The sequence below is a fragment of the Urocitellus parryii genome, chromosome X (genome assembly GCF_045843805.1).
Source record: "Urocitellus parryii isolate mUroPar1 chromosome X, mUroPar1.hap1, whole genome shotgun sequence".
Taxonomy (NCBI): Eukaryota; Metazoa; Chordata; class Mammalia; order Rodentia; family Sciuridae; genus Urocitellus; species Urocitellus parryii.
The window spans coordinates 115,858,668-115,883,662 of record NC_135547.1 but is presented as its reverse complement, the minus strand read 5'-3'; the positions used below and the strand labels follow the sequence as shown (position 1 = coordinate 115,883,662).

Below are 24,995 nucleotides of genomic sequence, written 5' to 3'. Positions count from 1 at the left end.
ATTAGTGTTAATTCTTCTTTGAAAGTCTTGTAGAACTTGGGCTGAGAATCTATCTGGTCCTGGATTTGTCTTGGTTGTTAGGCTTTTGTTGGCGTTTTCTATTTCATTACTTTAAATAGATCTGTTTAAATCATGTATGACCCCCTCATTCAGATTGGGTAGGTCCTATATCTCTAGCAATTTGTCAATGTCTTCAATATTTTCTATTTTATTAGAGTATAATTTTCAGAATAGCTTCTAATTGTCTTTTGTATTTCAGACATGTCCATTGTGATATTTTATTCTTCATCTTGTATTTTAGTAATTTGAGTTTTCTCTCTTTTGCTCTTCATTAGCATGGCTACGAGTTTATCTATTTTATTTAAATTTTCAAAAAACCAACTTTTTATCAATTTTTTCAATTGTTTCTTTTGTTTTGATTTTATTGATTTCAGCTCTGATTTTAATTATTTCATGTCTTCTACAGCTTTGGGTGTTGATTTGTTCTTCTTTTTCTAGGGTTTTGAGATAAAGTGTTAGGTCATTTATTTGTTGGCTTTTTATTCTTTTAATGAATGCACTCAGTGCAATAAATTTTCCTCCTAATATTGCCTTCATAGTATCATATTGTGGTCTATTTGACTCTTGAAATAGAGAAGGGTTTGTTTGATGTACTTATATGGTCCATTGTTTGGGGCATAAATATTTATAATTGTTATGTCCTGCTTATATATACTTCCCTTGAAAAGTATGAAATGTCCTTCTTTGTCTCCTCTGATTAACTTTGGTTTGAGATCTACTTTATCTGAAATGAGAATGGAAACCCCTGCTTGTTTATGCAATCCATATGAGTAATAAGTTTTTTCCCATCCTTTCACCTTCAGCCTGTAGATGTGTTTGCCCATGAAGTGAGTCTCTTGAAGACAGCATATTGTTGGGTCTTGCTTTGTAATCCAGTCTGCCAGTCTGTCTTTTGATGGATGAGTTTAGGCCATTTACATTCAAGGTTATTATTCAGATATTATTTGTATTCCCTGTCATTTTGATTTTTTTCTTGTTTTTGATTTGTCTAAGTTTCTCATTTGGTTGAATGTCCCTTTAGTGTAGATCCTCCCCTTACTGGTTCTCATTTTTTTTCACTTTATCCTCATGGAATATTTTGTTGAGAATGCTCTGTAATGTAGGCTTTCTAGTTATGAATTCTTTTAATTTTTGTTTATCATGGAATGTTTTAATTTCATCTTCAAATCTGAAAATTAACTTTGCTGGATACAAAATTATTGGTTGACATTCATTTTCTTTCAGAGCCTGAAATATATTATTCCAGGACCTAATAGCTTTGAGGGTCTGGGTTGAGAAATCAGTTGGGATCTGAATTGGTTCCCCCTATATGTAATTTGATTTTTTTTCTCTCACAGCCTTTATGATCTTATCTTTATTCTGTTTGTTAGTCATCCTCATAATGTGTCCTGGTGTGGGTCTGCTGTAATTTTGTACATTTGCGGTCCTGTAAACCTCTTGTATTTGATTTACCATTCCATTCTTTAGGATTAGGAAATTTTCTGCTATCCTGTCATTGAAAAGATTGTGCATTCCTTTGATTTGTATCTCTGCTCCTTCATCTATTCTGATAACTCTTAAATTTGGTCTTTTCATATTATCCCATAATTCTTGGATGTTCTGTTCATAGTTTCTTTTTTTAATTTTTTTAATTTTTTATTAGTTCAAAACATTACAAAACTCTTGACATATCATATTTCATACATTTGATTCAAACGGATTATGAACTCCCATTTTTACCCCGTATACATATTGCAGATTCACATCGGTTACACATCCACTTTTTTACATACTGCCATACTAGTGTATGTTGTATTCTGCTGCCTTTCCTATCTTCTACTATCCCCCCTCCCTTCCCCTCCCCTCCACTCCCATCTTCTCTCTCTAACCCATCTACTGTAATTCATTTCTCTCTCTTGTTTTTTTCCCCTTTCCCCTCACTTCCTCTTATATGTAATTTTTGTATAATAATGAGGATCTCCTACCTTTACCATGCAATTTCCATTCTCTCTCTCTTTCCCGCCCCCCTCTCGTCCCTGTTTAATGGTGATCTTCTTCTCATGCTTTTCCTCCCTATTCTGTTCTTAGTTGCTCTCCTTATATCAAAGATGACATTTGGCATTTGTTTTTTAGGGATTGGCTAGCTTCACTTAGCATAATCTGCTCTAGTGCCATCCATTTCCCTGCAAATTCCATGATTTTGTCATTTTTTATTGCAGAGTAATACTCCATTGTGTATAGATGCCACATTTTTTTATCCATTCATCTATTGAAGGGCATCTGGGTTGGTTCCACAGACTACCTATTGTGAATTGTGCTGCTATGAACATCGTTGTAGCAGTATCCCTATAATATGCTCTTTTAAGGTCTTTAGGGAATAGTCCGAGAAGGGCAATAGCTGGGTCAAATGGTGGTTCCATTCCCAGCTTTCCCAGGAATCTCCATACTGCTTTCCAAAGTGGCCGCACCAATTTGCAGTCCCACCAGCAATGTACAAGAGTACCCTTTTCCCCACATCCTCTCCAGCATTTGTTGTTGTTTGACTTCATAATGGCTGCCAATCTTACTGGAGTGAGATGGTATCTTAGGGTGGTTTTGATTTGCATTTCTCTGACTGCTAGAGATGGTGAGCATTTTTTCATGTGCTTGTTGATTGATTGTATGTCCTCCTCTGGGAAGTGTCTGATCAGTTCCTTGGCCCATTTATTGATTGGGTAATTTGTTATCTTATTGTCTAATTTTTTGAGTTGTTTGTATACTCTGGATATTAGGGCTTTATCTAAAGTGTGAGGAGTAAAAATTTGTTCCTGTGATGTAGGCTCCCTATTTACCTCTCTTATTGTTTTTCTTGCTGAGAAAAAACTTTTCAGTTTAAGTAAGTCCCATTTGTTGATTCTTGTTATTAACTCTTGTGCTATGGGTGTCCTATTAAGGAATTTGGAGCCCGATCCCACAATATGTAGATCGGAGCCAACTTTTTCTTCTATCAGATGCAGAGTCTCTGATTTGATATCTAGCTCCTTGATCCACTTTGAGTTAACTTTTGTGCATGGCGAGAGGAGGGGATTCAGTTTCATTTTGTTGCATATGGATTTCCAGTTTTCCCAACACCATTTGTTGAAGATGCTATCCTTCCTCCATTGCGTGCTTTTAGCTCCCTTATCAAATATAAGATAGTTGTAGCTTTGTGGATTAGTCTCTGTGTCCTCTATTCTGTACCATTGGTCCACCCGCCTGTTTTGGTACCAGTACCATGCTGTTTTTGTTACTATTGCTCTGTAGTATAGTTTGAAATCTGGTATCACTATACCGCCTGATTCACACTTCCTGCTTAGAGTTTCTTTTGCTATTCTGGGTCTTTTATTTTTCCATATGAATTTCATGATTGCTTTATCTATTTCTACAAGAAATGCCATTGGGATTTTGATTGGCATTGCATTAAACCTATAGAGAAATTTTGGTAATATCGCCATTTTGATGATGTTAGTTCTGCCTATCCATGAACAGGGTATATTTTTCCATCTTCTAAGATCTTCTTCTATTTCTCTCTTTAGGGTTCTGTAGTTTTCATTGTATAAATCTTTCACCTCTTTTGTTAGGTTGATTCCCAAGTATTTTATTTTTTTTGAGGATATTGTGAATGGAGTGGTTGTCCTCATTTCCATTTCAGAAGTTTTGTCGCTGATATACAGGAATGCCTTTGATTTATGCGTGTTGATTTTATATCCTGCCACTTTGCTGAATTCATTTATTAGTTCTAGTAGTTTCTTTGAAGACCCTTTTGGGTCTTCTAGGTATAGAATCATATCATCTGCAAATAGTGATAATTTAACTTCTTCTTTTCCTATTTTTATGCCTTTAATTTCTTTCATCTGTCTAATTGCTCTAGCCAGTATTTCGAGAACTATATTGAATAGAAGTGGTGATAGAGGGCATCCCTGTCTTGTTCCAGATTTTAGAGGGAATGCCTTCAATTTTTCTCCATTCAGAAAGATGCTAGCCTGAGGCTTAGCATAGATAGCTTTTACAATGTTAAGGTAAGTTCCTGTTATCCCTAGTTTTTTTAGTGTTTTGAACATAAAAGGATGCTGTACTTTGTTGAATGCTTTTTCTGCGTCTATCGAGATGATCATATGGTTCTTATCTTTAAGTCTATTGATGTGGTGAATAACATTTATTGATTTCCGTATATTGAACCATCCTTGCATCCCAGGAATGAATTCTACTTGATCATAGTGCACAATTTTTTTTATGTGTTTTTGTATCCGATTCGCCAGAATTTTATTGAGGATTTTTGCATCTAGGTTCATTAGAGATATTGGTCTGTAGTTTTCTTTCTTTGAAGTGTCTTTGTCTGGTTTCGGAATCAGGGTGATGTTGGCCTCATAGAATGAATTTGGCAGAGCTCCCTCTTTTTCTATTTCCTGAAATAACTTGAAAAGTATTGGTATTAATTCTTCTTTAAAGGTTTTGTAAAACTCCGCTGTATACCCATCCGGTCCTGGGCTTTTCTTGGTTGGTAGTCTTTTGATTGCTTCTTCTATTTCATCCATTGATATTGGTCTGTTCAAATTGTGCGTATCCTCCTGACTCAGTCTGGGCAAATCATATGACTTAAGAAATGTATCGATGTCTTCACTATCTTCTATTTTATTGGAATATAGGGTTTCAAAATAATTTCTAATTGTCTTCTGTATTTCTGTAGCATCTGTTGTGATATTGCCTTTTTCATCCCGTATGTTAGTAATTTGAGTTCTCTCTCTTCTTCTCTTCCTTAGCATGGCTAAGGGTCTGTCGATCTTATTTATTTTTTCAAAGAACCAACTTTTAGTTTTGTCAATTTTTTCAATAGTTTCTTTTGTTTCAATTTCGTTGATTTCCACTCTGATTTTAATTATTTCTTGCCTTCTGCTACATTTGCTGTTGTTTTGCTCTTCCTTTTCTAGGGCTTTGAGATGAAGTGTGAGATCATTTATTTGTTGGTATTTTCTTTTCGTAGTTTCTTTTGTGCATGTTCAACTCTACTTTCAAGATTATATATTTTGCCTTCATTGTCTGAGGTTCTGTCTTCCAAGTGGCCTAGTCTGTTGGTGATGCTTTCTATTGAATTTATAATTTAGTTTACTGATTCCTTCATTTTGAGGATTTCTGCTTGGAGTTGGAGAATATCATGCTAAGCAAAATAAACCCATCCCCAAAATCCAAAGGCCACATGTTTTCTCTAATATGCAGAGGCTAATTCACAATAAGGCGGCGGGGGGCACTAGAGAAGAATAGTGTTACCTTAGATTAGGTAGAGGGAAGTGATAGAAGGGAAAAGGAGGGGATGTGGGGATAAGAAAAATAGTAGAATGAAACAGAAATTATTACTGTATGTATATATGTAACTGCATGATCAATATGATTCTGCAACATGTACACTCAGAAAAATGAGAAATTATATCCCATCTATGTATGATATATCAAAGTGCATAAATGCATTCTACTATCATGTATAACTAATTAAATTTTAAAATTTTTAAAAATACCAATGGCAAAACTTTCTTTGCATTTTTAGTTTCAAACAGCTGATTTAGAGATAAGCATTTGAAAAACTTCTCAAAGTTGAAACTCGCCATGAAGTGACTGACTTCTATATGTTATATGCTCTTTGAATGTCATCTTCATTCTTCATTTTTTACCTGAAGAAAAGCCAGATGCAAACAAACCATTTTCTAGAGTAAATCTTTTTGTGATAAAAGATCAAAATAAAGCAATAAAAAAACAACCAGAAATATCAGTGCATAGTGTTTAATACTCCTAGTTACTGTGAAATTAATGATATCATTGCAAAACAACTTTCCAAAAATCATGGAAGAAAACAGATCCCTTGGGATAAAGAATGTCAAATGTTATACTCACTGTTGTTCAACAAGTGATAACTTAAAATCATACTAAAATTATTATTTACATTAAGGTTATGATTCATATTAAAGTTAGACTGTAGACTTTGTAAAAAAATAATTGAAGTATGGCTGGGGATGTGGCTCAGTGGTAGAGTACTCACCCAGCATGTGCGAGGCACTGGATCTGATCCTTAGTACCACATAAAAATAAATAAATAAAATAAAGGTATTGTGTCCAACTACAACTTAAGAAAATATTTAAAAAATAATTGAAATAATATACAGACATTTAAAAGTGTATATATGACAAGCTAACGTTGGTTTATAAGTAATACATCATTTCAAACTAATGTGCTTTTCACTATTTTAAGGCATTTAACTACAAACACAAAGTTTCATCCACACTCTGTGCTCTAATTCTCCATTAGTTCTTTGTCTAGCTGTAATGTTTTGTACGAGTTGCAGGCTGGTTAGGAGAACACGAGCAAAAAATACAATAGTCATACATGTCATTAAATTATTTTGAAGAAAAATCAATTGGAGTTTTTCATTCATGGTTTTAAATGATTCATCACCATAGCAATTTGATGTAGTGAAAAAAGGACTGGGATAGGAATTTGAAGATTTATATTCATGAGCTGACTCTAACATGGGTTGTATCTGAAATTCTAAGAAATTAACCTTGGTGTGTCTTAAGTTTTTCATCCCTACCTTTGTTACTAATTTCATGAATATGATAAAATATGAGAAAGAAATTGTAAGATTATTGTAAGATGTCACCTATTTTCAAAAGAAAATTTTCAATTGATGATCTTAATCATCTGTTTCACTCTTCATCAGAAAGGGTGACTGACTTCTATATGTTAATGGGATTTTTAAGACATTGCTAAGATTTTTTAAAAATACATTGCTTTCCTCTGAGTGTGGCAGTGCACATCTGGAATCACAGTGACTCAGGAAGCTGAGGCAGGAGGATCACAAGGTCAAGACCAACCTGAGCAACTTAGCAAGACTCTGTCTCAAACTTTATAAGAGGGGGTGTTAGAGATATAACTCAGGATAGAGCACCCCTTAATTTAATCCCCCCACAAAATATATTTTTAATTTGCAGTTAATAACTGTATGCTTTTAAACAAATAATATTTGTGAGCCTTTCTTGTTCACATTTGTATTAATGTTGAGCATAACAAAGGCCACCAGAGTCTTCAGAGGAGGACCCAGAACTCTTTTGCTACTTAGTATTTAAGGAATTTGAATCCTTCCTCATTTCTCCCACACCCCTCCTCTGCAGAGGAATCAGCATTGTGCACATCAACATTTCATCTAAGAAAAGCCTGACTTTCCAAACTTCAGTGTGTAAAGGTTCTTCCTTTCCTTGATAGGATGTTCATAAAAGGTAATTTGGTTCAAAATATAATTAGCCTTGTAATCAAGTGTTAAATGTACCATGTAATTTTTGAAACAGTTCAGTATTTTCTCCTTCAAAAATTGTTTTGTTTCTCTCCATTTAAAGTATAGATCACTTTTAGAAAGCAGTAGGAAAATACACAAACATGATGTGGCTTATTTTTAAAAGATATTTTAATTGGTATTGGTTTTCATTAATGAAACTTAAAAGATTTAAAGTTAATAACCAATTCAGTGTTTGTATTTAATTTATATTATTTATAAGTGTCATTAAAGCCAATGCTTAAATAATCAACACATTGAAATGTTTACAAGCCAATTTTTCCTAAGTTCTTTTATACAAAAGCTAAATTTTTAAAATGTGGCAACAAAGATCAAAGTGCCCATTTGTACTTATTTTATTGGATCCAGATAGGTTACCATTATCCTTTAAAAATGACTGACTTTCATTTAATTCAGTTTCACTTCCTTTTCAAATGTGTGACTCTCTACCTTAAATAACCTCAGGATGTTTTCCTAGAAATGCAGTCAACCATCTGAAAGTAATTTTTCTGTCTGGTATGTGAGCAGTTTGATGGGTATATATGGCAAGCTTATAGCTTAACTATTCCTTACTACACTCATTTTCATCAAAATAATGACTAAAATATTCAGAACAGATGTATTTATATGTATATGTTTTCTCGGGCTCTAGAGAAACATTTTTTGATTATTGAAAGGTATGTTAGACTTATGGAGAATTTCTATGCAGCTTTTTTTAACCTTTGTCAACTGTAAGAGAGAAGATTGCTTCTCAGGTGTTTTTTATTACAATGAAACTTAATGAGTTTAGCATGTTTTGAAAGAGAATAAAATGAAAGTTGTACAATTCAAAAAGGCAGCAATTCAGTGGTGTTTCAACAGATTTCATGGGCACCTTAATATGGAAATATTTTTAGGAAAGGAATCAGGAGACATGACTTTTAGTTCTGACTTCATTGCCCAAAATAAAGAAGGGTGGGTTAAGATGGCATACTGCCTTGGATGGAAGGAAAGGGGAAGGAAACTATTGAAGTACAAAGCTAAGATGTGGCTTGGATCATTTGTTTGTCCAGTGTATGAGTCTCTATTTACTTTCTTAATTTGCAGTTAATGAATATTGAACAATTACTCTATGTTTAAGACAGTGTTCTGAGTGCTGGAGATACCACAGTAAATAGCAATCTTTCATTGAAATTTACATTCTAAAAGGGTGAAAAAAATCAAGCAACTAATTTAATATTTATTTGAGTACCATTGGTTGTGCCATGAAGAACTTTGAGAGGAAATGAAAACAAATACAGAGGAAGCTGACTCAGAATAAAGGGTCAAGGAGCATGTCCCTGAGGAAATGACATTTTTGCTTAGCTCTGAAAGATGCATGTGGATTTAGGAAGAGGAGAGGAAAACCAGAGGAAGATAGAATTCTACATGCAGGTGAAGAAAGTGTTTCAAGAAGATAGTAATCCTCCATACTATATGCTGCAAATAGATCAGAAAAGGCAAGGACTCTGAGAATTGTCTATTGAGTTTAGCAACATGAAAGCCCAAATGACCTCGACAATAGCAGTTCTGGGGATTAGTGAGGCATAGGATCATTCAAGAGAGAGGGTTCAAGAGAGGAATTTGAGGTTGAGAATATAAAGAAGTTTTCTAGGAGTTTTTCTATAAAGGGGAGCAGAGAAATAAAGTGTGACTGGTAGGAGTTTGTAGGATAAAGAGTTGTTTAAAGTATATCATGGACTAGGTCTGAAGGAATGGGACCCAGTGAGCAACCTAGTAATTTGGGATCTCTCTAATGTCTTGCATACTTTGATTCAAGCATTAAATAAATTTTTATGAATACCTACACTGGATCAGTTTCTGCCAGAGACAAAGGTAACAAAGATATGTAAGACCTAGTTTCTGCCAATAAGTAGAGAGATCTATAACAGATACCTACAATACAGTATAGTTAACATTATATATACATACCAGAGGCACCAGGAAAAAAAACTAAGGAATCCCAGAAGAGTGATCATTTATCTGTCAAAGGGAATAATATCATTTGTAGTATTGCCTAAAATGTTTTATTATCTAAGGTAAAAATTAGTTTGTTTTCAATAGTTCTGTACACTAGTATTAATATGGCAATTTTTATTAAAATATAGTGATTTAGATACATACATCATTACAAAGCACCCTATCATTGTCTCTATTCATGTTCCATTTGTGTTTAAATGCAGTTAAATACAGTTCATAATTTTTAAGAAGCTAACTTGCCATCAATTTTGAATAAAATTCAAGCAGATTTCAAAACTATTTACCTTTCACGTTCATTACATTTATTCAAATAGAGTGAAACATATAACACAATTCTTGCTCCTATGGAGATACCAGTTAGAAAACTACAGATGTTAAATATATGAAAAAACAAGTAACAAAACAATGGTTATACTATAAAGCACTTACACGGAGAAATTATATACTTATGATAGGGGGCCACATTAAATCCATAATTAGTAAATGATTTATCCTTAAAGGAATAAAAAAATTAAGATGAAGTGGTTGACAAAAAAATTTAGAGGAGTTCTAAACCTCTTTTTTCTTAACTACATTTTGACTATTATTAATTTTTGTCATGAATTTGTAATTATTATTGCCTGAAAAATTAATGTAAGCATTGCTATCTAAAAATGTTTTAAATTTTTAACATTATTTTTAGAGATTTATGATTAATTTGTGTACATTTACATAGGAAGCAGTCAACTATATTTAGTTTTGTTGAATCAGTTAACTTGTACTAAGGCCTTAAGTAATATGAACATAAAAATGCATACAGTAATAAAGTATATTTAAGTCTAACTACAATGAATGTAGTACTCTTGTTTTTATTTTTTACCAACAGCACTATAGCACAAAACCATAAAGTTCTTTTCCCATTTTAACTTTTTCTGTCTTATAAAGTTAAAATGTTGCTCTTATACATGAAGTAGTGAATATATTCTCAAGCTGCATTGTCAATCTTTGTATTTGGAATTAGAAGTAATATAAGCTGTGTTCTATTTTTCAGTCTATCAATGATTGCTATTTGTATAAGAATGTAACCTTATGATATTAGTTTAACTTTTTATTGTCTGTTTCTATATTTTAGTACAATAAAAAATTTACAAAGGAGCAATACTTACCAACAACATTTTTGTTATACCTAAGCCACTGATACACTTCACTTTTTTAAATATTTATTTTTATTTGCACTGCTAGATTTATATAATTTTATAACTAATAAAAGTAAAATCTTGAAGTGCTCCAAAAGTAAATATTAATTAGAGCTTTTATCTCAATTTTTTCCTAATGCAATATATTTTCTTCAATTTTATATTAATAATATACAATATAATTCTGTTTAAAAATTACCCCCAGAAAAGTCAGTGTTGCAAATCTTATGCAAAATTGCTCCTATGACTAATGAGACAATGAGACAGATCAAGGGTTTAATTGCATGCTTCAATTACTTAACTCTATTAGAACCTCAGAGATGACCAAAATACAATTAATACAATTATGTATTTAATATTATTTGTCTAAAGTGTGTTTGGTCTAGTTTTTGTGTACATATATTGGGCTCTAAACAAACATTTAATTCTTCTAAAAGTATCAAACTAGTTTTTAACTATATAATATGCACAGTAAATAAAGCAAATAATTGCTCGTTCATTGGATTTTTCACTTTTCAGAAGATTTCTTGGTAACATTGAAACAGTGCTACAGTTCTTAATCACTTCAGTTTCATTGCCCATGCTGAAAGGGAGTTCAGTTGTAAAACAAAACCCTTAAAGAAATTAAGTTGTACAGGTATTTGGAAAATATAGCATATTTTATAACATTGAAAATCTGGAGGACTGATTCTGCAAAGCAGTGTAATACACATGACAAAAAGAGACTTTTCTTCAACCCATTATCTCTCCTTGGTGGGCAGAATATATTGACCTGAATCTTCATAAATTCCCTCTGTGTAAAAGAGCAAAAATATATTGCACAAAAAATTGCAGAATTCTGCATGGTTATTTATAAAAGTAGTTGCTTGCCTTGAATGTAAGCCACTAAATAATTACTGCTTTTTTGGCTCATTAATAATTTTATCTTGTCTAGTTCATCCTCAGACTTTAAAAGAGCTTAGCAAAACCTAATAACACTGTATTAGTGTATATAAGAAGATAGAGTTGGTGAAGTTTCCATAAGAATAGAATCAGAAATCTCCTGACAGAATTTTAAATTAAATTTATTTTTTGACTGATACATAAAAATGCTAACTTTTAAAAATACCTGGAGTGATTATAATAATTGATCAGGAAATTTAGGTGGGCAAGGAGGGAAGAAGAGAAGAAAGAAGTTAACTGAGAGATACTAAAAAGTGGTAAAATCAGCATATTAAAGGGATGAAAGTTGTTGGGTTTAGAATTCTGTAGGAAATATACTAGAAATACAGGAACACAGAAGGTTGGAAAGTGGGATATTTAGAAGGTCTTTATCCTTTACAGATTATCAAATTCTGCATGGAGAAGAGACCCTCAAGAAACTGAGGTCAGAATATCAGACAGTGACTATTGAAGTCACCAAGAATTATGGCAAAAGCAATATTTTGAGTGCCTGGATTTGAATCCTAGTACCAGGCATTTACCAGCTGTATTTCTTTAGTTGATTATATAATTTTTCTCAGTTTTTTCATTGTGAGGACTAAACTATTTAATACTTTTAAAACTTTTAAGCAGTATGTGGCATATGTTAAATGATTATAAGTCTTTACACTTTATCATGAATATCATGATCATTATTTTATGATCCAGTCATATATGAGTCTCTGGTTTTCATTTATTTAAAATTTATTAAACAACATCTCATGCAAGTAATTCCATTAGGTATCCTTTTTAAAATTTTTCAATAACTTTCATTAGCTATTTTTTGCTCCAGTAATTTTAAGTTAAACAAAAATCATACACTGTAGCCCCACCAAAAAGTCTTCATTGTTAGTTCATCTTGCTAAAGTAAAATGCTGTTTGGTGAGGATACAGACCCAAAAGGAAATGAGATAGGCCAAAACAGTGATTACTTGTATCTGTAAACAAAGAATGCTTATTGTAGCAAAAGAGATGTGCAGGGGCAGAACCAACTGAATGGCTAGATTAAAACTAATCTAGCCATATTGCTGATATATAGTATCCAAAATGGTGATATGTTAAGAAACAATAAAGATAAGAAGTTAGCCTTGTGGTATTCAACATGAAACTGGATTAATGTCCTCATAGTCAGGCTAATCACAAGGGACTACCATTTCAGAGGTTGGCTATCATGAGGTAGATACTTGGACATTTGGGAATAAGAGATTCATTACTGAAAATGAAATAAAATTATGGAAATGATCATCCTCTTTCTGAAGGACCACACTCTTATAGTCTGAGACTCCTAAGAGAGCAAACCTAGGCTATTCTCTATTATTTATAAAAAAAAATACTTTAAGTTTCCATTATTACTTGGCCATTTGCCACAGGCAGTTTCACCTTCTGGCTCAAAACACACATTTTCTTCATCTACACGAATGCCAACCATAATGTTTAATATAAGTGAGTGTGTTTTGTTCACTGTAGTTGAAAATCAGCCTAACTTTGAGCAGACATGGGGAAGAAAAACAATGTGATGTGAACTTTGTTCTCTGTGTTTAGGCAAGCTACGACCTATATCTATGCCAGTGGAATATAATTGGGTGGGGGACTATGAAGATCCAAATAAGATGAAGAGAGATAGTAGAAGAGGTAAGTGTTCTAGAATTTCAGTGTAGGCTGGGTTGTTTGAACAAATTTAAATGTTCTTTAAATAGATTGTTATGGCTTCAGAGGAAAATTTATTCTACCATTGACTTATTGTGCAACAAATGAAGTCAGACCAATATTTGACTATCTTGACCCATTATTAAATAGATATCTACAAATGTCTTCTGTGGGATTCAGAGTAGATAGTACAGTGTGAAAAATGAGCATCTGATTCCTGTTCAAAAGTTAATATTTTGAAAACAAAGTCAGAAGTGTGAAACTGCATAAAATAATTAAGTTCAGTAGATAGAAACAGTTTGTTATTAGTCCCCATTGGTCCGCAATGCAATGTCACTACTTTTGTATTGATACAACCTCAGAATGAGCATTGAAGCACATGGGTTTATAAAAAAAGCTATTGGAAACTGGGCCAGTGACTCTAATGAAAACCATGTTGAAATGGGGAGGGGGGACTCCTTTGCTTTTTTCTGTTCTGTTTGCTGTTCAGGGTTATCTTCTTATGTGGGGATGGGCTCCTCTTAAAGTATCTACCAAAAGTAAGGTTTTTTTTGTTCATTTATTCTGCTATTGGGTGAGCAGTAAAGAGAGCAACTGAAAGCCTCATTACTAAATTGGGTCCTACCAAGTGTGGATATGGTGGGCCCCGTTGATCATGCTGCTACTTCCACTTTCTGAAGTAAAATAACATGAGATTATAGATGGAAAATAAAACAAAAAAAAACTGTTCATGGAACCTAAGATCACTAGGCTTAAATTAGCATGTTTGACCCATTTGCCTATTCTTTCTAGACAGGGTACAGACTTTATCTCATTCCTGCACAAATGCACAGACCACAAAGACAAGCAAGCATGAATATCTGCTTTGTTAGTCTTCTTAACACTTGTTTTATGGAGTGAGCACTTCTGAAAATGCTGACAAGCCCAGGAACATTTACAATTTCCTTTCATCTATGTATTCATTCCATTTTCCAAATGTTTCTAATCTCATTTATAGATTCAATCAATTAAAAAGTTTAAGAGAAATGCCTATCATATGCCATCTCTGAGTCACTCTTTTGAGACTTCATGTTATAGTGGTATCTTGTGGGGGGTGCTATATAAAGTGCTACTAATTTAAGTATAGGTTTTATGAACTAAGTTTTCTGACTATTGGTTCACAATGAGGACTTTAACTTTTCCAAGTATGTTACCTAGCGTGGCATAGACCAGTGATTGTCATCCATCATTACAGAAATCCTCCTGGGGAGTTTATTAGAAATTTTTAGAGCTAACACTCAGAATTTCTGATTCGATTTCTGCAGGTGATTCTGATATATTTAGTTCAAAGATAAAACCAGGAGAAATAATCTAGAGTCTATTTCTTATTGTCCTGTAATCCCAAGTAATTAAGACCTACTGTATTTTCACCATATATTTTATCAATCAAATCAACTAAAAGTTCTGAAATGAAATCTTCTAGCACAATTGGGAATGAATGGTAAATTTGAGATATTTGTATATTTATATTGGTGTATTTATCTCTTTTGTATAGAAAACTCTCTACTTCGATACATGAGCAATGAAAAAATTGCTCAAGAAGAATACATGTTTCAGAGAAACAGCAAAAAAGATACAGGGAAGAAGTCAAAAAAGAAGGGTGATAAGAGCAGTAGCCCAACTCACTATTCGTTGCTACCTAGTTTACAAATGGATGCATTAAGACAAGACATCATGGGCACACCTGTGCCAGAGACCACACTGTACCATGTAAGTAAAGTTTCAAGAACTTTGATACACCTTTTGACTCTTTGAGGTAAATTCCAGATTATTTTTATCCTATTCCTAGATTTTGCATAAGGTTCTAATTTTAGAGCATGGTCCTTAAAAATGATGGATTATTGATTTGTTCTTCAGTTTATATTCAATGAGTTCTTATGTCATGTGTATTTTAATGAGATAAAACACCCAAAGTTAATGTAGAACAACAATTAATTACCTGATTAATCATCAGCTTGATAACACACAGTGTGCAGGTAGCTGTAAAATTTAACATTGAAGATAGAATGTTTAATATATTCATGATTCCATTTAAAATGATTATCTAAGATATAGAGCATGATTCCAGAGATAAAAATGAGAAGGCAAAGCATACCATTATGTGAGGAAAAATATGAGAGTCCCAGCATTATTTAACTTATAATGGGTAGGTACAGAAAGAAAAAAAGAAGTAACATAGGAAAAGAAGGGCCTTAATCTTGGGGAAGTTATAATGGGAAGCATTTAAGTGACGAGTGAAAAGAGTGTAGCAGTATTTTAATGGGAAGGCATATACAGGTATACCATAGGTGTGTAAGAATATGCCAAGTTCCAGGGACTGTATGTGCCTTAGAATGCTAGTTCATTAAAAATGGAGGAACATTATGTAGAAAGATGGCAATATAAAAAGGTACAGGGACTTAGGCAGAGGTTAGATTATAAATTATATGATAAAATACCTATGCTCTTTTCTGCAGTAATAAGGAACTATTGATGATTTTTAGCTAGGGACTATGATATTCAGATTGGGCTGTTGTATCCCTCTTGTACAGAGCATAAATTGAGTAGTCAAAGGGCAGAGCCATTACATCCAGTTTAGATTGGTGATGAGAAACTAAAACAATGGCCACATGGAAGCTAAGAATACTGTTAGCCAGAACACTCTAAAAATAAACCCCTTTTAGGGCTGGGGTTGTGGCTCAGAGATAGAGCACTTGCCTAGCATGTATGAGGCAGTGGGTTCGATCCTCAGCACCACATGAAAAATGAAGGTATTGTGTCAAACTACAACTAGAAAATAAATGTTTAAAAAAATCAACCCCTTTTAGACCATTTTGGTTAAAAGGTACTGCTGTACCAGTACAACTCAAGCTTCTAATAAGAGCCCTTAAAACACAGAATGCAATTTTTTTAAATAGTAATTTGAACAGCTGCACTTGATGCTCACAATATCACAAAAACTTTTAATGTACCATTGTTGTCAAAGGTGTGCCATCTAGGCATACATTTTATGAAAGATTTAAAAACTTAGTCTCTGTGTAAATCTCTTAAATCATCTACTTTCTTACTCTGTATGTCTCTTATAAAACTAGAATAGAATGGTGTGCAGTGATACATGCTTATAATACAAGCCATTTGGTAGCCTGAAGCAGGAGGATAACTTGTTTGAGGCCAGCCCAGGCAGCATAATGTGACCCTGTCTCAGCAATTTCTTAATGAGACATAGGATGTAGCTAAGTGGTAGAACCTTGCTTATCATGCAGGAGGCCCTGAGTTCCTTCCCAAGTACTGCAGGTGCATGCACACATGTGCATACACACACACACACACACAAAAAAAAGCCTAGAATAGAAAGTAGTTTTCTTTATTTGGATTGGGGTGTCAATAGCACTCTCCAGTGCCTAATTCTCTACCTTTTCTGTTCCCCAGTTAAATACTCCGTAGTCTCTTTTTTTCCAAGAGGAAAGTGTCCCTCTCAACCCTCTATTAACTGACTGAAATATCAAATTATTTTTTCATTAACATTTAAAGTGAGTCTAAAATCAGTACTCCCTAATACATGTGAAGATGGCCACTCTTGCTACCACCACTAATCAGAAAAATCATATGAACACTGAAATCCCTCTAGAATCTAGTGTTCTAGTCAAAAGTAATAGTCTGAACAAAGGTCTGAAGATGAGAGACAGCTGGCCTATTCAAAAGAGAAGTTGGTAATGAGAGATGAGACTGAAGAGGGAGTAAGAGGCTACTTCAACTATTAAGAGTTTGGATTTAAATTTACAGAGAGTGGTGAGCCATTGAATTTAAATATTCAGTATTATTCCATTCCATTATGCATATCCAGAAAGGTATATACTGTGTGGGGAAGGAAGATAGAGAGATGAGTATTGTGGATTTTGAATTACTAAATTAAAGACAGGAAAAGGTGAATCAATTGAAATAATATTGTATTTTCTAGAAGTATAAATTGTTGCCACCTGTCTTAAGGGCATTATTTAATTAGGTGTATCAAGAGTCTGGTCTAGTCACTTCACATCCAAAAGTTTATTTCAAGAAAGAAATCAAGAATGCATTTCTGCCTTATGTTGCATCATATTATGTGTCCTGAGTCTGTAACATGGTATTTCCCAGATAGGTACCCAGCTAATTTTTGACAGAATGCCAACACAGAGTAAGGAATAGCATTAACTTTGGGAGATATCCTCCCATGTAACATTGATCCACCAGTTCCATAGTCAAAGCTTGGGTACTTTGTAATCTATTCTCAGGTTTAGAAGAAGCAAAATAATTGTTAGCCCCCAAGTACATTCTGGATGCTTATAACCAATGTTCAAATAGAGACCTTTCACTGTTGGATTTTTTTATGAGGCTCTTCCATTCCCTGAGTTACCTCCCCCAATACAAGACCTCATTTTGTACTTGGTACTTCCACAGTTATCAAGGGAGTTTCCATGTTTGTTATGTATTTTGAATCCTAGAAAACTCTATTTACAAACAAAAAACCCTCAAATTCAGAACGGATAAATGATTTACCTAAAGGTGTGTTGTAAAAATTGTAAGGGCTCTTGTCAGGACTAGGATCCCCATCACATACAATCGGGGTTTCCATACTGTCCTAGTGCATTGTGCATGGTAGATATTCCATTACATAGAAGAGTTTGTGCCTTAAGGGATAAATATGTGCATTTTGAAAAAAGTTTGATTTGATGATACAGGTGCCTTCATATGTTGTTGTTAATATCATTTTCAGTACCTGGATTAATTTCTATCTAGATTTCTCTTTGGATTATGTTACTTTTTTATTAAATTAGGAAAAACATACAGAGCTACTGCTATTCTGGAGCACAAGTTGTTATTCAGCATGGTCTATTGAGAGGCTACAGAGCATTATAGTTAAATTTCTTGAACCTTGGAGGTGAAACAAAATACACTTAAATGATATCTTTATATTTCACGGAAATCGATGTTTTATTTTTCTGTTTATGCATTATCATTTTAAAATGAAATAATTTTACTTATATTTTCCTGAAAACTCAAGACCGATATCAATATGTAATCCAGTCACCCTCATGATGAACTACTAATCATTTTTACCAATTGCTCCTTTGAATGACAACCCCATTTTAATAGAATAGGAATTCAGTGGAAGAAGATTGTTTTATAGGCTACTGTCTCTGCTGTTATGTATACTACTAGCTCTGTGTAGTCTAAAAATTTTGAGCTCAAATTTAGTATGAAATTGACAGCAAGATCATATCAACATTAGATATCTGTAAACAAATTTCTCAAGGGGTGTTGTGTGTATGCATAGCATTCCTTATGAGCAGACCTAAATTGTGATCCCCACTGGTCTATTTTAGAAAGCAGTCCAATAAAAATAAACAAAACAAGGCAAATATAGTTTAACTTCAGTGTTTGATTCATTCTTATCAGCAATTACCACAGAAATTCTTACAGGATAATAAATATTTAGAGTTTTGGTATTATAAAATATATATTTTTAAAAATTAATCTCACATATTTGTTATTCCATTTTTTTCTTAAATTATTTAAAAGGGAATCATTCATGATGCTCTAGCCACTATAATCGTCCACCAGCTCTTGGCCACCTCTTTTCTCTTTTGAAATACTATTCTCTCTATTGAAAATGCCTTTTACACCTTTTTTTCTGGACTGTCTAAACCCAAACTCCCAGGGAGAACTTTCCTGATCACTGTTCCCTGAACTAAAGCAGTTTCTTCTATTATATCCTCTTAATATTCAGTACTTTTTCTTGAAAACCTTTATTGAGATTTACAATTACATATTTATTTATGTAAATATCTTCTTAGTTTCGTTCTTTCCTGTACATAGTAGGACAGCTATGTCTATTTCCATGACAGGCAAGGACAATTTCTCCGTTTTATTTAGCACTATATTTTAGCACTTAGTATAAGTTGTCAATAAGAATGTAATGAATAAATCAATGAATAAATGAATGTGGACAGGAAATTTTTAATGCACTTTCTCCATGTCTTCAACCTAGAAACACGGCCTTCCTACATATCCTAAGCCACGTCCACAATGATCAGTAATGCAACAAGTTTAGTTCCCCCACAGCTCCGACCACACCTCCTCCATGGTAGCTCAGAGCTTCAGCTAGTCATTGCTTTTCTCCTTTCCCTTCCATCTCAGAGGTCCCAATATGTCCATCAGCCAAACATGTTATGACATTTTTCAAAAAAAATCATAACTTTATTTTACCTACTCACTGATTCTGTCTGAAACTGTGGAAGTTGTTAACTGCCAAAACCCTTATCTGACCTGATAGCACATAAAAAAAGTTGGAGAGCAGTGTGTGTGCATGTGAAATTCAAATGTAGCCAGAAGGATCTTAAATATAAATAATGATTAAATTGTTCTGAATCTCATCTTCAAGTCTTATAAAACTTTTTTTCCAAATAAACTTGTTGAGATGCCAGAACAAGTAAAATTTGATTATGGATCCAGGCAGCATGCAGGTATACTTTGATAAACCAAATAATGTAATTTTAGATGATTTATTAACAACAGATTTTGAGTAGGTATTCAAAAATCTGTATAATTTCTTTCATAACATTCCAGAATTTGTGTAGCTTCTATTAGTTTTTTTATGATGAACTACTAATTATTTTTACCAGTTGCTCCTTTGAATGATAACCCCATTTTAATAGAATAGGAATTCAGTGGAAGAGGATTGTTTTATAGGCTATAAATACAGACATTCAATTGGTTTTTTTAGGATATAAATACAGACATTCAATTGTTGTTTTATTTCTAATAAGTACCTTTAGCCATTCTGGTCAATTTTTGAGGGATTATTTTTGTGGAGGTAGGAGGGTGATAGGTGTTAAAGCCTCTTTTTTTAATTTAACAAGTAAATAAACTTTTATTTTATTTTTTGTTGTTATTTATATATATACATGACAGTAGAGTATATTTTGACATATTATACATACATGGAGTGTATCTTATTCTAATTAGGATCCCATTCTTGTGGTTGTGCATGATATGGAGTTTCACTGGTGGTGTATCCATATATGAACATAAGAAAGTTATGTCCAATTCATTCTACTGACTTTTCTATTCCCATCCCATCCCCCCTCCCTTCCCTTCATTCCCCTTTATCTAATCCACTGAACTTCTATTCTTCCCTCCTCCCTCCCATATTGTGTGTTAGTATTTGTATATCAGAGAGAACATTCAACCTTTGGTTTTTTTTTTGTTTGTTTGTTTGGTTGGTTAGTTTTTTTGTTTGTTTTTAGTTCTGGCTTATTTCACTTAGCATGATAGTCTCCAAATCCATCTATTTACTGGCAGAGGTCACAAAGCCATTCTTCTTTTTGTTTGTTTGTTTGTTTGTTTTTTAGTTGTAGATAGACACAATACCTTTATTTTATTTATTTTATGTGGTGCTGAGGATTGAACCCAAGGCCTCATGTGTGAGGCAAGTGCTCTGCCACTGAGCGACAACCCCAGCCCACAAAGCCATTCTTCTTTATGGTTGAATAATATTCCATTGTGTGTATATACCACATTTTCTTTATCCATTCATCTGTTGTTGAGCACCTAGGTTGGTTCTATAGCTTAGCTATTGAGAATTGAGCTGCTATAAACATTAATGTGGCTATGTCTCTGTAGTATGCAGATTTTAAGTCCTTGGGATATATACTGAGGAGTGGGATAACTGGGCCAAATAGTGGTTCCATTCCTAGTGTTTTGAGGAATATCCATACTGCTTTCCAGAGTGATTATGCCAGTTTGTAGTCTCACCAGCAATGTATGAGTGTACCTTTTTTCTTAGGTATTTCTTTGTAAAATACATCATATCAGAGTGGAAATGATGTTTTTATAAGATATCTAATTGACTTTATTTCATTTCAATAGTTTTGCCTCTCAAAATTTAATACTTCTAGTAGTTTCAACTACGTGTAAAGGCCTAGTATAATAATAATATTACCAATGCTGTTATTAAGTTTCTATGCAAAGAACTTGTATATTATCTTATTGAATCCTCAGAATACACGGTGAAGTTGGTATTATCATTATTATTTCTATTTTGCAAAACAGAAAGGAACTGTGATTTTACTTGACACATAGCTCCAAAAGAAACAGAATTAAGAGTTCAAGCAGTCTGACTCAAAAATTCACATCTTTAGCTGAATAAAGCCATTTCTGCTCATGAAGATTTTACCATCTATTAGGGAAGACAGAGCTATTATTATCACAAAGATGGAAACTCTATAATCAACATATAAACATTCATAATTAAATTTATCTGAAGTTATAAAGGTTGGTTTGTATAACAGATTCCTGATTTAGCTGCATTATTTCAGGATCAAAGTAACTAAAAATAAGAGGACAATTAAATTTAGCAGCAAAGAAGCCACCTCTGAGCTAACAGTTATTTATAACAACTAATTTCACCCATTTTGACTTTACTCACCCATAAAATGGCTTTTGTGCAGTACAACATGATGTTTCTCCTCACAGGAAGCATAGAAATATGCTAAATATCCATTCTAATATTAGTGTATTTGTTCTAATGTATATGCTCTTATTGCTTTAGATGCCTTGATTATTTCTAAAGCACTAACGCCAAATTTATAGCAGCACTGGCAGGTTTACATAGGAATAATAAAGACTATGAGAAGTGTTTCCCAGCGTGCTACTTCCCCAGAGCAGTAAATCTCAAAGTATGGGCCAACGCTGGCAAAGGGCTTGATGATTGAGGCTTGACCCAGAAATCACAGTTCTTTCTTTGATTCTTATAGACAAATAACATGTAATTTTACAGACTTTCCTTTTCAGTTATGGGTAGATATTGCTTACCAGTAACCTACTAATTTTTAAAAGGTTATAAATCAAGAAATTATAAAGCAATGCTTTAGTAGAGTTTACTAAATATTTTGATTCAGTATTTTTCCAGTAAGCCTGGTATTCATACAATCTTGACAATAGTCATTTTCTTTTTGCATAAGCACAATTGTAGACGGCTCATATCTCAATGGTTTTCAGGAAGAGTGCTATATTTTATTGGTGCATTTTAATTATACAGGATGATGGGTTGTTGTTACATATTAATACATGTAAATAACATAATTTGATCTTGTCCACCCCCTTTATCCTCCCTCACCCTCACCCAGATCCCCTTCCTTTTCTCTAATAGTCTCCCTGATACTTTAATGACATTTCCCCCCCCCATAGATAACACATATGAGGGAAAGCATATTTATCTAAGTCTGACTTATTTCACATAACATTATGATCTCCCATTCCACCTATTTTTGTGCAAATGACATATTTTCTTTCTTCTTTGTGACTAAATAATATTCCATTGTGTATATATACCATATTTTCTTTATCCATTCATCCGTTCAAGGGCACTTAGGTTGATTCCATACCTTGACTATTGTGCATCATGCTGGGATAAACATGAGTGTGCAGGTATCTCTATCCTATGTTGACTTTAATTCCTTGGGTATATACTCAGAAGAGTTATCACTGGATCATATGGTAGTCCCATATTTTGCTTTTCAAGGAACCTCCATACAGGCTTCTTAGTGGCTATACTAATTTATATCCCTACCAGTAGTGTATAGGGGTTTCTTTTCCCCTGCATCCTCACCAGCATTTGATTTTTTTGTATTCTTGTTGATAGTCATTCTGACTGAAGTGAAACAGAATCTCATTGTAGTTTTGATTTGCATTTCCCTGATGACTAATGATATTGATCATTTTTTATATAATTATTAGCCATTCATACTTCTCCCTTTGAGAATGTCTGTTCAGTTCATTTGCACATTTGTTGATTGGGTGTTTTGGGGTTTTTAGTGTTAAGTTTTTTGAGCTCTTTTTATATTCTGGATATTAATATACTTGTGGTAGAGTATCTGGCAAATATTTTTCCCCATCCTCTAGGCTGTTTCTCCACCCTGTTGTTTTCTTTGCTATGTAGGAGGGTTTTTTGTTTGTTTGATTGATTTGTTTTGTTTTGTACTGGATTTGAACCCAGGGGCACTTAACTACTGAGCTGTTTTTCTTTTATTTTTTTTATTTTGAGACAGATCCTCACTAAGTTACTCAGGGCTGCACTAAGTTGCCAAGGCTGACTTTGAACTTGGAATCCTCTTGCTGCAACCTCCTGAGCTGCTAGGATGTACAGAAGCTTTTAAATTTGACGTAGGCCCATTTGTTGATTTTATAAAGAATTTCTTTTTTAGTTGTAGATGGACATAATATTTTGTTTATTGATTTTTTTATGTGATGCCGAGGCTCAAACCAGTGCCTCACACATGCTAGGCAAGCACTCTACCACTAAGCCTCAACCCCAGTCACTCCCGTTCCCTCCCCCGTTTGTTGATTTTTTATGAAATTTCCTGAGCTATTTATATCCTATTCAGGAAGTTGTTGCCTGTGCCTATGTCTTAAAGTGTTTCCCCTATGTTTTTTTTTCAAGCATTTGCAAAGTTCTGGAATTATACTTAGGTCTTTGATCCTTTTTGAGTTGCTTTTAGTACAGGGTGAGAGAGAGAGGGTTCTAGATTCAATCTTTTACATATGGATATCCAGTTTTCCCAGCACCTAAAGAGGCTATCATTTCTCTAACATATGTTCTTGGCACTTTTGACAAAAATTAGATGGCAGTAGCTACATGGATTTGTGTTTGTGACCTCTGTTATATTCCATTGGTCTATGTGTCTGTTTTTATGCCAATACTGTGCTGTTTTTGTTACTATGATTCCATAGTACATTTTGAAATCAGTTATTGTGATATTTTAGCTATTCAGCATTTTTTGTTTCCATATGAATCTTAGAATTTGTTTTAGTTTTGTGAAAATTGTCATTGGTATTTTGATGAGGATTTTATTGAATCTATAGATCACTTTTGGTAATATGGTTATTTTAACAATGTCAATTCCTTCAACCCATAAATGTGGGAGGTTTGTGCGTGTTTTTTGTTTGTTTTATTTTATTTCAGTACTGGGCATTGAACCCAGGGGCACTTTACTACTGAGCTATATCTTCATCCCTTTTTACTTCCTAATTTTGAGATAGGACCTTGCTAAATTGCTGAGGCTGGCTTCAAACTTGCAATTCTCCTGCCTGAGCCCCAGAGTATCTACTATACAATCATGTATTACTGCAGCTGGTGGGAGGTCTTTCTGTGTCTTCTTCAATTTCTTTCTTCCATGTTATGTAATTTTCATTTTAGAGGTCATTTGCCTCCTTGGTTAGGTTTATTAGTAGGTATTTTTAAGCAATTGTGAATAGAATTATTTTCCTGATTTTTTTTCTTCTGTGGGTTCATTATTGATTTATAGAAAGGCTATTGATTTTTATGTATTGATTTTGTATCCTTTACTTTGCTGAATTTGTTTACCAGATCTAGAAGTCCTTCAGTGGAACCTTTAGGGTTTTCTAAGTATAGCATCACTATCACCTACAAATAAGGATAATTTGACTACTTTTTCCTATTTTGCATCCCTTTTATTTATTTCTCTTGCCTTATTGCACAAGCTAAAATTTCAAGTACTGTATTGAATAAGAGTGGTGAGAGTGGACATCATTATCTAATGCCTGATACAAATTATCTCATGTTGAAAACATTTCCCTATTTACTATGATGTTGACTGTGGGTTTTTAATAAATAATCTTTATTTTGTTGAGAAAAAATAGGAAGAATGCTCTACTAATGCATCATCAGGATTTTTTTAAGTTACCTATGTACTGGGGGGACTTTTTTGTTTTATTTTTGTTTTTGGTACTAGGGTTTGAACCCAACAGTGCTTTACCACTGAACAAC

The 24,995-nt window shown here is 33.5% G+C and overlaps 1 protein-coding gene across 4 annotated transcripts in view; it reads left to right on the top strand.

Moving 5' to 3' along the window:
• The window catches only part of Cnksr2 (connector enhancer of kinase suppressor of Ras 2), a 262,226-nt gene that overhangs the window by 163,230 nt on the left and 74,001 nt on the right, over positions 1-24,995 (top strand). For 2 of the 4 annotated variants that reach the window (XM_077794033.1, XM_077794031.1), the window contains 2 exons: positions 13,049-13,138; positions 14,688-14,902. In XM_077794033.1, coding sequence (XP_077650159.1) covers positions 13,049-13,138; positions 14,688-14,902 — 305 coding nt within the window. The remainder of the gene's footprint in view (positions 1-13,048; positions 13,139-14,687; positions 14,903-24,995) is intronic. The other 2 variants (XM_077794034.1, XM_077794032.1) reach the window with 1 other exon arrangement.